Source organism: Cryptotermes secundus, unplaced genomic scaffold, assembly GCF_002891405.2.
Source record: "Cryptotermes secundus unplaced genomic scaffold, Csec_1.0 scaffold584, whole genome shotgun sequence".
In the NCBI taxonomy this organism is placed as follows: Eukaryota; Metazoa; Arthropoda; class Insecta; order Blattodea; family Kalotermitidae; genus Cryptotermes; species Cryptotermes secundus.
The window spans coordinates 69,327-85,239 of NW_019735468.1; the positions used below are offsets into that span (position 1 = coordinate 69,327).

Genomic DNA, 15,913 nt, shown 5'->3' on the forward strand with positions numbered 1-15,913 from the left:
TCGTCTGGTATGTAAAAGACAAAAGACCAGACCACAATGTTTCAGAGACTGGATCTGTCTCCTTCCTCAGGTGGGTAGGGTCTTTTGTCTTTTACATACCAGACGATGAATGAAGTCCAAAACAAGCCAAAAGAAGTACAGTATATGAAGGGGGACCCAAAAATAACCAGAACTGACCTGTTGCGCGCGCATGCTTTGTAGTTACGAGTTGTGCTGCTAGGTGGTGTTAGCTGGGGGTCTCCCGCAACTGTTAGTGAGCTGGCGTCAAGTCTGAGTTAAGTGGTTTGTCTGTGGTGCTCTGTTGTGTGCATTCCTGTTTCAACCCTTTGGCGATTAGTGAGATGGCCGACAAGAAAGAACAAAGAGTGTGCGTGAAATTTTGCTTTCTGTTAGGGAAAACTGCAGCCGAGACTGTTGGGATGCTTCGGCAAGCCTTTAATGATGATGCTTTGGGGAAATCACAGGTCTACGAGTGGTTTTCCCGTTTCAAATCTGGCAACATGTCAACAGAAGACATGCCACACCCCGGGCGTCCTTCGACAGGAAGAAATGACGAAAACATTGCCAAAATCAAACGTGCAATTGATGAAGATCGTCGAAAGACCATTGACCAACTTTCTGAGGAAACGAACATCTCATGGAGCACGGTCCAGCGAATTTTAACCGAAGGTTTGCACATGAGACGGGTGTCTGCAAAATTTGTTCCTCGCTTGCTCGGAGATGACCAAAGAGAAAACCGCGTGAATGTTTGCCGCGACTTGAAGAGTGAAGTGCAGAACGATCCAGAATTTCTTAAAAGAATTGTGACTGGCGATGAGTCTTGGTGCTACGGGTATGATCCAGAATCAAAGCAATCATCAAGCCAGTGGAAAACTCCATCTTCACCACGACCGAAGAAAGCGCGTCAAGTGCGATCCAATGTGAAAACAATGTAGATTTGTTTTTTTGATGTGAATGGCATTGTCCACAAAGAGTTCGTTCCGCCAGGACAAACAGTGAACCAACATTTTTACCTGGATGTGTTACGAAGATTACGAGAGAGTGTGCGACAAAAACGGTCCAAAATGTGGAGAAATGGGAACTGGTTGCTTCACCACGACAATGCTCCAGCCCACACAGCTTTGACGGTCGGACAGTTTTTGACAAGCAACAACATGGTGATTGTGCCTCATCCACCTTACTCACCCGCCCTGGCTCCGTTGGACTTTTTTTTTTGTTTCCACGGATGAAGAGAAGTCTGAAAGGAAAGCGATTCCATGATGTGGATGAAGTCAAAGAAAACATGCTAAAGGCTTTGAACAGTATCCAGCCTCAAATTTTCCAGCGCTGTTTTGAGCAATGGCAAAAGCGTTGGGACAAGTGCATTAATGCACATGGACAATACTTTGAAGGGGACTAATATACAGTTCAATAAAAATGCAAAAATAAAAAATAACAAAAATAAATTCCGGTTATTTTTGGGTCCCCCCTCGTACACCACCATCACAATCCTTTCAAGTCTACCACGATCTAACACATTTTCATTCTGCATGCTGTGTCTGCCATGGTCATGTGCTGGTGGCATGAATGCCCCTGTATCCCTCAGACTGTGATATACCATTGCAAACACGTTTGTTCAATTGCCTCCAATCTAGCTACAATGCTGATAATATCTCGATGCTGTTCTAGCATTTCCATCTCAAAAGCCATACACAAAATGCAGATCAGCATAATTGCCAATATTCTGCATTAGTTAATTGTGGCATCTTATTTTGCTGCTATCAGCACTTTGCCATTGGAAGTAATGTGAGTCACATGTGAGTGCAGTATGAGCCATCTTGAGAGGTTATGAAGGCTCCACCACAGGAATATACATAAAAAAATAAGACTAAAATTTTGAAATGTCATAACTCTGAAATGGTGAATTGGACAATTAACTGTTTACATTTTCTGCTCCAAATTATCTCAACAATCTCCTAAAGTCTGGTCATAAGACTTTTCAGGCTTTAAACTTTGTATAATCAGTATTCATTGTGGTATTAATTTCTCGTGAAGTTATGAATTCTTGGTATAATGTACTGTGCATTTTAGTTACACCTTGCTTATATTTTGCAGGAAGTCATTCTATACAGTACAAAAATGATATTAGAGAGCTACAATGCCAACAGTGTATAGACTTTCTCCTTAATCATCCAGTCTAAATAGAAGGGAACAGAATAATCATTTGCACTTTCTAAAAGGAGTGCAGTAGTGGCTAGGCCTGCTAGGGTTTCTTCCCCATTCCAGTTGTCTGTCTCTAATCACTCCCTTACTGCCTTCTTCACTTTTGAATAAATGGAACCATTCTTTATTTATTTTGTTTTGGTTACGTCAGTTCTTGGAGAACACCTGGGTAGTTAAATGTCTGATTTCAGATTCTGAATCCAGGAATGTCTGGAATACAAAGCAGGAGAATACAGAAGAAATTTACTGCTACGTGAATCTGTACAAAGACAGATTCTGTTGGTGAACCATAAGTTGCCCATGCCTGTTGATCATTCATACAATTCATTAGGAAACGCTTACAGCATTATACATTTCAGTTCAACTTGATCAAATCCACAACTATTGATGTATCTCCACTAGAAAACAAGAACAGTAAAATAAATAATTAATCATTAAAATGAACTCATATGATCTAAGAGTAGTTCATTTTAAGTGAAGTTTTCAACATCAGAGAGGAACATAAACTTCCCAAATCTACTTCCAGTCTAATTACTTTTTGAATCTGTTAGATTTACAACACCTGCAAAACAACTCTTAAAAACTGGCATACTGTAAATGTTTGATGAAATAGTGGGGGCTAAAACAGTAGCCTGCACTCAAATTGTGGCTGAGTACTGCCATAAAAATAGCAAGAAGATGCTAATTGTTGCTCATCTGATGCTACCATTATTTGACAGAAAAGGACATCTTTTTAAACTCACACATATTAATTTATTTTATTCTTTAATATGTGTTATTTACTCCAACCAGGAAACATTTCAAAATTCATGTACAGTTCATTCCATTTGGACTCAAACAGCCTGCTTGCAATATCATGGCAGTAGTTTACCGTGTGGATGGGGGAAATGCTGCAGGGGATTTCCATGCCTTCACCAAACAGAACTGCATTACTGATTACTACAATAAGGTAATACAAACCTACCATATTTTATTAGAACTACTAGAACTGACCCCTTTCTGCCTGCAACACACAAACAAGTTTTGCGACACATTTTGACATCCTGAAGTGACACAGCACACCATATCTCTATTATGCTCTGTAATAACACTTGTTGTCCAGCATTATGATTCTTTCACTCCATACTTTTATATTGTGTGTACTAACATGATCATATGTAACAAAGAAAAAAGAAGATGCAGCAACATTATGAACACTACAGCCACTCATGCAGTTAACAAATGTGGTGTGCTTGATACAGTAGTGCGTGAAAGTTCTACTTACTCAAATCTTTCTGTCTTTTCCACAAGTAGTGGTGTGGTGTGCACAGTGAATTATTCACTTCAGAGCTTCATAAATGTTTTGATACATTTATTTATGTACTAAAAGGCATACCTGCAAGTAGCGGGGAAGGGGGTCAGTCCTAGCAGTTCTTATAAAGAATAGTAAGTTTCTGTCAGCATTGTATAACAATCAATAATGAAGTTCAGTTTAAGTTGAGAGAGAGAGCGCTAAAGTTAAGGGAACCTCCTGCACTGTTATCTCTACAGTCATGCAGGAAACTACTGACATGCTGTTGCAAGCATCATGTTTTTACCTCACCTGAACACACTGCATTATATTATAAAACTGTAAATGTCTAATTAAAGTCTGGGGCTTAGACAGTAGCCACAGGCAAGCACAAAAATTGTAAACAGTACCTGAACCACTAGTCAAACATTTATCACAAGGTCCTTCGTTTAACCAACACTTTTTCATATAACGTCAGTACTACGTGAAGTGAATAATATTCAAATTCGTTACAGAACTACAGATGTTAGGATAGGGGACCGATAATGAGAAACTTCCCTGAAGTGTCATTTCAGTTTTTGTTAACACTTAACACCTTTGCAAAATAGGATGTTAATAATTTAAACACTGTATTTAGATGCACAATTTTCACAATTACACATCCTACAAATGGTGGACAACCAAGACCAGACTTGGCTTGTCACCAAGGTCACTGTTCCAAATCTAGGTCATCCAATGCTTCATCTAGGTCATCTAAATCTTCATCATCATCAATGAACAAATTCTCGTTAATAGGAATAGCTGTAGCACCCTCACTTCCTCCACCTGGATCTTCTGGACAAAACGATAAGTTGACTGAATTAATAAATATACCTCTTATAATATGCTAAATTTTAAAACATACAAATCAAAATGGTTATCCCATGCGGTTAAAAAGCTTAAGGAGTGATTATCACATAAGGTATTGAAATACAATATATACTGAAAGGTAGAGGAAATGACAGTAGGTCCACAAAAAGATGGAGTGATGAAGCTGAACAAAGCTTTAAGACTAATATGTAAAGGAACAACAACAAAAAATATACAAAAAACAATGAATGCACCTGATGATGACTTCTTAATGTTGATATACTGAGTGATTTGAATGTGGGAAGAGGGATGTCTATATGTGCCTCTCTTCTGGGAAACACCAAGACTCCCCCTCCCTCTAGATGGTTTAGGAGACTGTCAAAGGCCAAGGAGTAATCAAGAACCCACAACAGATCTCTAGAAAAGATGCAGCCACAAATCAGTGATTGCAAGACAAAAAGAAAACAGTGAGTGTTGAGTGTGGACAGCCAGTGCAGACATGGTCTGTGGCAAATTGCATGTTAGTTCAGTGCAAGGTACAAGAAGAGTCTCAAGCAAACTGGTAAGTAGCACAGACGTTATGAGCAGCACAGAGAGAAAGACATGAACAGTGTGTGCCGCGTATCAAGTAGAGGAGGGATAAATTGCATGAAGAGGACAGTGCAATGGCATTACAATGAAACAGTAGTAGACAAAGACAAACTGATATCAAGATTATAAGTGGCTAGTGGTGGGAAGACAATAACTGTTCCAAACAGGTATAAATGTTACAGTAATATTGTGACATTAATGGTGAATGTAAAACGGTAATTTGCTCTTATGTCTAAGCACTGCAACTTTATGGCATACAGAAGTGGAGGCAAAGCTACATGTATTATTAACTTGGACATTAGATGAAAGTGAGTGGTCAGATTCAAGCTCTAGTCAGTTTATCCCTGGGTAAAGGGTCTTCAGTTTCAACTACGTGGTCCCCAGAACCAATCTGCACATTAGTCAAAAAGCAAAATTCCTGCTGTGGGTTGAATATCCAACATTCATCCTATAGCCAGACATTTTAATTAACTACGCTTTCTCCTCTCATGGTATGAATGGTTTTGCTTAGAAACATAAAGTATTGTTATCAACCATGACAGACAACAAGTGACATTAAACACAAACCCTATAGGAAATTTAAGTGTATGAAATGTTCAATAAAATTAAAATATTAGAAGTTTTGCAATAAAGAAACAACTACGAAAACTTATGTATCAAGATGGGAATAAAGCCTGTTTCAACAAAACTTTAATTTAAAAAAGGGCAAATGTTGCAACTCATGTAATTGCCTTGCTCATCATCTACACCTAGGGTCTCCAAATTACGGTCCGTGGGCCACGTGCAGAAATGCGCCAATTGAACTAATTTTCCGATAAGTACTGGTAAATGTGATTCTGAGCTTATTCACCTGACATATTATACTGCAGTTCGATGGCTTAGCTGTGGAAAGGTTCTTTCGTGCTTCTTTCAGCTCAGGAATGAAATTGATATATTTCTTACCGAAAAAAACCATCACGAACCACTTTTATCAGATATCGAGGGGCTTTGGAAATTTGCATTTTTTGCTGATATGGCGAACCATATGAACCATTTGAATTTAAAGTTGCAGGGTGAAAATAACTTAGTCTGTGGATTTATTTGCACTTATCAAGGCATTCAGAACAAAGTTCATACTTCTTGGAAAACCAAGTGAAAAATTGTAACTTTGTTCATATGCTATACTGTGCAGAGTTGCATAAAAAGGGTGAAGCAGAATTTCCTTCCTCGTTTGCAAATTTAGTCATTTCAGATTTGAAGGAACAATTTCGGAACCGATTTCCTGATTTGGATTCCAGTGTTCAGGAAATTAGATTGTTTCAAAATCTGTTTGACTGCAATGCTGCAGATGTCCCAAGTCAAATTCAAATGGAAATTATTGAACTTCAGGAAAATTATCATATTAAAGACAAATGCAAGGAAGGAAATTTGATCGAATTTTATAAATTTCTGAACTCTGAGCAATTTCCAAATTTACAGAAATTTGCTTGTAAATTTATCTGCATTTTTGGGATGATATATCTGTGTGAACAAACTTTTTCTCAGATGAAGTACATCAAGTCGAAATACAGGACAAATTTATCCAATGAACATTTAAAGTCGCTACTTGTGATTAGTGTTTCAAAATTTGAACCTCAATTTAATCAGATTATAATAATCAAAAAGAATTCCATCATTCACATTAATTGTTTTATTATAATTTGTGATGAAAATATGAGCATTTGCTGCTACTTACTGTCTGTTGTCATTAATATACGATAATTTATTCTCACGTCCTTTGTATTTAGTTTATGAAACTCTGCGTTTTCAATAAAACTCATATACCTAGAGTTATTAATTTTTCATTTTATCAAGCCTGTTGAAAGTGCTGAATTATCTAATGTGGCCCGCAGTTCGAAAAGTTTGGAGACCCCTGATCCACACAGATCTAAAACTCCTCATATGCTGAACTGTATGTTTTATCACCATGAAGAGATGGGTGTAAATGATTTCCTGGTAATGTCTTACTGTTAGAGGAAGATTCACTTAAGAAATTCTGGGCTGCTAGGTGACAAATAGCTTATTAGTGAAGACCAGGCCATTAGCCATTAACCAACAAATATACAATCCCTTATACTAACATCCTCTCATTCCTTGCAGGGGCAGGAGATGTTTCTCTTCTTCAGTTTCCAGACTAGCTCTGGGGCCCACCCAGCCATTTGCCTAATGGGGACTGGGGGTAAAGTGGCTGTGATGTGACGCTGACCACTCACCTCCATTTAGTGAGGAGGCTGAGAATACATGGAACTATACCTCCAATCCCCATGTCTTCATGGTGTCATGCTTAATTAATTAAGCACATGAATTTCACCCTCTACTTTTACACTAAAACCCTGGCACAATAAACCAAATCTTAAGAAGATCATTAGTCTCATCACGCACAAAAACACAAAGTTATAAATCTTGCTGGACCATAAGCACGGCCCATAAGGAAGAATAAAAAGGTAAAGCTATCTCTGTAGCAGGGCATGAAGGTCCATAGGGTTGTGAGACATCAAGGCTCCCATGCTTTCTCTAGACAACTGGCGGTGAGGCTGTCAGCCTTATGCCCAGGCCGCCTCTTACCCCCCTGGAATATTCCTGGTACTCACTTCTGTTAGAGGCTGAGTTAACCTCAGGGCCATAGTGGGGCTGGAAGGATTAGGACAATTGAAAATTCCACCTCAATGGGACTTGAACACGCAATCTTTTGGCTTGTAGCACAGTGCCTCAACCAACTATGCTTCCGCATGCCCCAAATGAAGAATAATCAAATTAGTATTAGGTATATTATATTTAAGCATCCTGTTACATTCCACGCTTCTATATGTATAATATAAACTCCGCCGTAAATGTAACACTTTATTGTAGTTCTTGTCCCCCTTCTTTCACACTACATGTTTCGGCCATAATCAGTCATCATCAGGTGTATTTCACTTCATGTAGCTGTCACACTGCACTCAATGTTAACATTTCAATTCCAGATTTACAATTGTTCATTTTCTGTCGTCAATCGGCACCTGATATTCCAAAACTCCCCTTGTCGATTTTGTCAATTGTGTTCTATGAATACTCACATGTCGATTGGTTAAAATTTTTAAATTCTCATTTACTTACTTACCTACTCATTTAGCTTTAATATTTAAAATTTAAATTTAGATTAAAAAACCAGAATCACAGGGATACCTGCTCTATGCTTATATGTGCTGCAGTGGCTACCTCTTGCTTTCAGCACAACTTGTGTGTTATTTTGTACAGGTTCTCTGTGTGCGTGCCACTGCTTTTCTTTAATACGTTAGCTGACATGCATTTCATGAAGCACACAGGAGGTTACACAATTTCTGACCACAAAAAGAAATGAAATACAATTACGAATGTTAAGAGACACTGGAAAAGACATATGATCTAGTGACAAATGAGCCCAAGCAGATTACACTATAACATCAACAACAACAAAAGAGAGAAAGAAAGAAATAAACAGAGAAATTCTTAGGATGTCATTTGAAAAGCTAAAATAGATTTTGTTTTGTAATTCCTATATGAGGCCAACTGAAACCCAGTACTAGGATGATGATAAATAATATGAATACAAACTAATTGCTTTTACAGCTGCCAATATTCAAATGAAGTATGTAAAGATAAAAGCAGTAACAGACCAGATAAGATGACTTCCCCATTTGTTGTGCTGCGATTGGTCTCCTTGCATTTCAAGCGATCCTCAGAGGCCTGAGTTCCTGTTCCATCCACTTCTTGGGCCTCCATGGCCAAGGCATCCAACTGAATCTCACGGTACTACCAAAATAACAAAAGAGAGAACCTCTGTATAAACTGACACCACTATGTAAAGAACCAACACTGAGATATTACTACAAGAATTTTCACAAACATAAATCAGCTAAGAATCTTCTGAAACATAATGTCATGTGGTCTGCTGAAAGGTAACTAATGTTTTGGAGGAACTTGCTGCCAAGAAACTAGCATGAAGCAGGTAGCAAGGAATGCAACACATTCCTCCTAAATGTCTGGCAACTTTCAAAACACTACACAACGTTATATCCCAGAAGATAAGACCTATTCATAATCACTGCTGTGAGAACCTCAAATCCTATATAAATCAGCTGAACTGGCAAGGAAAGGAATCAGGTGTATAGCAAATATGGAGGGTCTGTAAGAATTATTTCACTAATTACATAATATGTGCAAAGAACAAACCCGGAAATGACAGAGCCCAGGTCAAACTTTTTCATTCCATCCTGTAGACATCCTTTATTTCCTATAGGGTTCTGACGATGGTGTATAACACATAGAGATATTTGGTTTTCGGACTTTATCCATCGTCCTGGTTTTAAGATAACTAAGAAAAACACGACGTTTCGGAAATTGGATCTGTTTCCGTCCTCAGGTGAGCTAGCCTCAATTACTGGATTGAGGCTAGCTCTTTCTAAGGGACCCAAGAGAACAGGTGTTTTCCCTCACCTGAGGACGAAAACAGATCCAGTTTCTGAAACGTCATGTTTTTCTTAACCAAATATCTCTATCCTGTATTTCATTCACGAACAACATTAACCTTTACCCATATGTTTAGCACTACTGCAAGGATGTATGTGTGACCCAGCTGGTTGAGTGTTTCAGCACTGCAGGACTAATATACCCCTTTATTCTGAGCCATCCATAGCAGCTATTGCATTGGAATTTTGTGTAATATTCTGACAGACTTCTGTTACGCATTCCTAGGGTGTGCTGTTTATAAGCATTTACTCTAGGAGGGGCATTGCTAGACAGTGAATTCCAGTCATCAACTCACATAATTTTCATGTAAGTATTCTGTCAATATGCCATTCACACTGTTCAAGGTCTTGCCAGATGATCTCTGTGTCACAAGGAAGAATGAAATAAAAGTTCACTTAAGTGTCTATATTTCAGATTGGTAGTGGGATGTGACGCTAGAAGGTAAACAGTATTTGGAAGTTTCAAACATATTGTCACATGTTGGGTATGTTACGTGACAAATAACTTCACGCCATCTTGGATGTAGCGAATTTATTGAACACTCGCTCTTACACTTATACAATTCACAGTTTCACCACTACTGCCATCTGCAGTATCACAATTACTTCCACTGCTCTCCGCGACTTCACAATCCACACTGTCACTCCTGATCACACATCACACACTCTACTCACATACTGCTCAGCCGGCTTTTTATACCGTTTCCTGTTGCCTTGTGTTAACAGCAGTATCCCGTTACGTCACAGTGGGAAGTGTTGTTACATCACTGTGGGGGGGGGCAGAGTGTTTACTGGCCTGTTACCATAGCCGCAGCAGTGGCTCGGATGCTGTTATGTCACCACTGGAGGGGGGGGGATCCTGCATAGTGCAAATATGTCACACTGCTCCCTTCTAAAGATTGTTCATCCCAAACAGCCTAACGGTACATCACCGTTCCTTTTCTTTGAAGGCTGTTCTTGCGTGTATTTTTTTGTTGTTGTCCGGCTACTCCTCTTGCAGCGACTATCCTCCGGCTGTTACATACACTCCCTTCTTAAGATTGTTTGTCCCGAACAATTCCATGGTCCAGCGTTGTATCTTGTTCACTCCTCACTTTCATTCTCCATTCATGCCAGGGAGGCCAGTGTTTCTATATTACTGACTCCTCCTAGATCCGTTGTCTTTTCCGTTTTGGAGGGGGCCAACCCCTCCACAAGGTCCAATTCTTCATTTTTGGTAACCTACTGGAAGTTCCTACTGCTCGCTCCATGAATTCCAGCTCTAGCATCTTCTTATAGGCCAGTCCTATTTTTCCCAGAGGTGACAGATGTCTTGGGATGCACCCTCCGATACTGATTGTGGTTGCTCTCTTCTTTCTCTCCTATAGCGGCCGCTTGCCGCCTTGGTCTTTAATTCCATTTTTGCATTCAGGTCTCATTCAATATCTCCTCCCAAGCATCTGTGCTTTTGGGGTTCCTTGTACCACATTGCCATGGCTTTGTTCATAATGCCTGTGTCCTGCACAGCATGTAATCTTCCTTATGGCTGAGGTTACTTCTTTCTGTGGTCCACAATTTCCATGGGTCATAATTTTTCTGAAGATGTTCCTCTTGCACCATGCCACTGTTGCATGACGGGACACCTTCCTGCAGGCGGCAGCCAACTTCATCCGGGATCCACAATCTCCTCAGGTCAGTTCCATTGGTTCTCCACGTCACCCTGCACCTTGCTTCTTGCCCGTGTTGCTTCTTCTGTCCTTTGGCCGGTTTCACTATGGCATCTTTTACTGGGACATCTTGTTGTTCTGCCACCTCAGGTTTCCTGTCCAGTGAGGCCGACTCTTCTTCTTCTAGACATTCCATCATCCCTTGGCAGGCCATCGTCTTTACATCCATTTCGGGTTTGAGTTCAGGCACCATCTCCTTGTGGCTGGCACCCCTATTTTCTCGCATGGCTTTCTTCCTTGCTTTGATCGCTTCTGTCTCTGCGGCAATCTCTTGTCGCGAGGCTTTTCTATCGGTGTCTGCCTTTTCTCGGTCGGACCTCATTTCTTTCAGCATTTCAATTATTAGTTGAATGTCTTGCTCCATTTTCTCTCTCTCTCTTTTTGTCAGGACAACACTCGATGTACTCGTAAATTCAATAATTCTTCCTAGATCGAGGCGTGTTTAAGTTCGTAGACACTTCTGACACCAAATTGTCACGTGTTGGGTATGTTACACGACAAATAACTTCATGCCGTCTTGGACGTACCGAATTTATTGAACACTCGCTCTTACACTTATACAATTCACAGTTTCACCACTACTGCCATCTGCAGTATCACAATTACTTCCACTGCTCTCAGTGACTTCACGATCCGCACTGTGTCACTCCTGATCACACACTCTGTTCACATACTGCTCAGCCAGCTTTTATACCGTTCCCTGTTGCCTCGTGTTAACAGCGGTGTCCCCTGTTACGTCACAGTGGGTAGTGCTGTTACATCACTGCGGGGAGGGGGTATCCTGCATAGCGCAAATATGTTACAATATTATCATTACAGTATAACTGAAATAAAATAAGAAATACATCAAATTGATATATGTTTATAGTTTGGTGGGACAGGAGAAGTTGTGATGGGGAAGACATCATCGGAAGTTTCAGATACAGATACCTGTGTAGTCTTGTTATACTGGTGGGCAACAGTGATATACGTAATGTATTACTCTCAAATAGAATATAATTTTCTCTTTCAGATAAAAGTGTATAGGCATGGAACAGGAATCTAATTTTGAAGAGTGACTAATGATCAGCTGATGATGGAAGTGAGCCTGATGAAGATACTGCAGCAGGAGGTGACAACTATAATGTGAATGGAAACTGAATTATAACTGGATCAAGTACAATAAATATTTGAACACATTTAATAATCATGCTGCCTGCAACTTCTTTATGTGACTGTACAAGAGATGTATCTCTTTTTGGCCAATTTAAAACGGACATGATTTCAGGAACACAGTCAAAGATTACCAATCCCCTCTTACACATTTGTACATAATATCTGACAGTAAAACATAAAATGTGACTAATACTGATTGTATTTCAACTGCAATGGTTATAAAATGCCAAATGAAACGGAATGATGACTGTGATCAGGTAAGGACTGGGAAGGCTGTGGAAATGATATGTTTCAAAGAATTATCCCCATGTAGTGCGAGAGAGAGGAGGAGATAGATGAGTGTATGCACTGGAAGACGGTTGAAATAAATCATGAATTATCCCAGCTTTACTAGGAGAGACTGATATAAACCCCGAAAACTCTGTCAGCATAGCTGCAATCCAAGTCAAAATTGAAACTGTGCACCCCTCAAATAGAAATCTAGAAAGCTACTGCTTTACATGAAATTCAAAGGATACTCAGTAAGAGTAAAGGTAATGATAAAGATGTATAAGGTCAATGGAAATTCAGCTCCACACATTCTAAACTTCACCAACAGCTGCAGGTAAGTGGTCAGCTTGATGTTGCATCTGCTTTACACCCAGTGACATATCCCAGTGCCCTGTAGACAGGAGACTGAGGAAACTCCAGACAATAAAGAACACATATGGTTGTAACTTATTCTATGGCAGTGTTCTGTAACCGGTGCACTGCGGCACAGCCGTCACAAGGTGAAAGGTGTGACGTTAACTTTTACCTATTGTAAGAAATTAATTGTCGAATTTTATTCGTTTTATTTTATCCCAGTTACCGTGTTTCATATGCTTGTATTTTATTCTCAGCCACTGCACTGATTAAATAAGATGATGTTTGTTTATTCTTTACTAGCTGTAGCCGGCCACGTGTTGCTGTGGCTCAGTCTAATGAAATATTTCAATTCAAATGCAGATTAATTGACACAGCTCAATCGCACCGCCAATTGCAAAGGAGAACGGTTAAGAAAACGAAATGAAAATCAATGAAAAATAAAACTATACTCACGAAATGAACGCTATGGTAAACGACACAGCCCAATTCCAACGCCCAAATCCAATTTATATTTATATAGATGTAACGTGTTTGGGCACGTCATGCGAGTATTTATTGTTCTTCACTTTTACACTTATACACTTTGCAAGAATTGCCACTTGCAGTATCAGAACTAATTCGGATGGGATAGGGAATACCTTATCGAAGAGTTAGTTTCATCTGTTGCTTAGGAAATGCTAGCACAGAACACCTTGTAGAAGTGTTTGGTTTCATCCGTTGTTACGCAACGGAACCTCTTATCCTCTCATCTCCGTGGAAACGTGTTTGTTGTTTCGGCAATTCCTATGCAACGGCCCACTGTTATTGCGTTTCCATGGAAGTATACTTTCCGGTTTCATCCTTTGTTACACAACGGAACCTCTTATCCTATGCAATCAGTGAAGAACTTTCGGAGATCTTCGAAGGGTAACAAACCAACATTTACATTTTTATTTATGTAAATAGACAGAAGATAGATTGACATTTTTAATGATTTTAACATCATAAAGTATTAAAATACATTTTTAGTGAGTGACATATTCTTGATGTCTTTTAAATTGTTGCATTATTTACGTGTACTTTGATAATAAGAATATGTCGCGTGTTACCTATGTAACGTTGTTGTGGTCACGTGTCTCCTATTCAGTGCGACAAATAACTTCCACGTACGTCTCGGATTCAGCGAATAAGTTATTGAACGCTCACTTTTACACCAGCGAGTACAATTATTATCACGTCCAGTATCACCGAAAAACTCTTCGGAGCTGGACTATTATAACCTGGTTTCGGACGCAATAGAGGGCACTTTCGCCCAGGGTTCCATTTCACGTGTTCTGTGCTCGTTGCCGCAGAAATGCATTACTTCCGCTGTTTCAACAGTTCGTTGCCACGGTTATTCCTAGGCAACGATCTGTTGGTATTCGATGGATGACGTATAACACGTTAGAGTATATTAATATTGAGTACAATTAATACTTTAACAACCAACCAAGCTGTCACAGGTGTGACATGTATATAATAGATCTTCGAAGGGTAACAAACCAACATTTACGTTTTTATTTATATAAATAGATAGAAGACATATTGACATTTTTAACGATTTTAACATCATAAAGTATTAAAATACATTTTTAGTGAGTGACATATTTTTGATGTCTTTTAAATTGTTGCATTATTTATGTGTACTTTGATAATAAGAATATGTAGCGTGTTACCTATGTAATGTTGTTGTGGTCACGTGTCTCCTATTCAGTGCGACAAATAACTTCCACGCATGTCTCGGATTCAGTGAATAAGTTATTGAACGCTCACTTTTACACCAGCGAGTACAATTATTATCACGTCCAGTATCACCGAAAACTCTTCGGAGCCAGACTATTATAACCTGGTTTCGGACGCAATAGAGGGAACTTTCGCCCAGGGTTCCATTTCACATGTTCTGTGCTCGTTGCCGCAGAAATGCATTATTTCCGCCGTTTCAACGGTTCGTTGCCACGGTTATTCCTAGGTACCGATCTGTTGGTATTCGATGGACGACGTATAACATGTTACAGTATATTGAGTACAATTAATACTTTAACAACCAACCAACCTGTCACAGGTGTGCCATGTATATAACAGGTACATAAAAACACGCGCGTGTTCGAATGCAACGTTGTATCAAAATTTTGAAGCAATCAGTGAAGAACTTTTGGAGATCTTCGTGGGCTAACAAACCAACATTTACATTTTTATTTATATAGATTATATGCTGTGATTTTTTATGTACAGTAATGTTGTATTCTAAGAAATTAAACGTAAATTATTTACTCACAGTTGTTGTTATATCATAGTTTACATTCTTGATTTATTTTTATTTTTCTCGCATCTACGCAGCTTCTTTGATATGCTTGCCGCATATTCAGTGTACGTGCTTTTCCCTAAAACTGCAGGGATTAGCATGGGTTTTCCTGTCTTTTATAACGCTGTTTTGGTATTTGCCCCTGTTTCTTAGAAGTTAGAGCTTCTTCAACTATATGGCTTTCTTCCTGTAATGATGCACCCACCAATTGTAGGACTTCATTTAAAATTATAAATATTTCAAAAATAAGTCGGTATAGTGTCACTTCTTCCTTTTGAAGAGTAGAGATCCCGCGTTTTACAATTGTTTCAGTTCTATCACAGCTGTGCTCTGAAGTAGTTCGCAAATTTTGGTTGCTAGTTAGAGAATTACAGATGGGTCGTTTGAGATGTCCCCGACTGTATGGCCACTTGCTGACGGCAATAAAGTGGTGATGGACACAATTAAAGAACATTTAGAAATGCTGCAGCAGAAATTTAATAAGTATTTTGGAGAGAGTGTACAAGATTTCGACTGTGTTAGTGATCCATTTGTTGTGAATTCACAACATCTTCCGATTAATATACAAGAGGAACTCGCAGATTTAAAAGCAGACAGAACATTGAAACTAAAACTTCTTGAAGTGCCTTTGGACACGTTTTGGTTGGCAATAAGGAGTGGATACCCGGCTATCTCCAACATGGCAGTT

At 39.2% G+C, this 15,913-nt stretch overlaps 1 protein-coding gene across 3 annotated transcripts in view; it reads right to left on the reverse strand.

Moving 5' to 3' along the window:
- Window positions 1-2,954: 2,954 nt before the first annotated feature.
- LOC111869375 (zinc finger CCCH domain-containing protein 15 homolog) overlaps window positions 2,955-15,913 on the reverse strand; it is a 34,546-nt gene continuing 21,587 nt past the window's right edge. For 2 of the 3 annotated variants that reach the window (XM_023860861.2, XM_023860863.2), the window contains exons 7-8: window positions 8,566-8,701; window positions 2,955-4,306 (exon numbers count right to left, since the gene is read on the reverse strand). In XM_023860861.2, the coding sequence (XP_023716629.1) occupies window positions 4,182-4,306; window positions 8,566-8,701 (261 nt within the window). In that variant the 3' untranslated portion in view covers window positions 2,955-4,181. The remainder of the gene's footprint in view (window positions 4,307-8,565; window positions 8,702-15,913) is intronic. The other variant, XM_023860862.2, reaches the window with a different exon arrangement.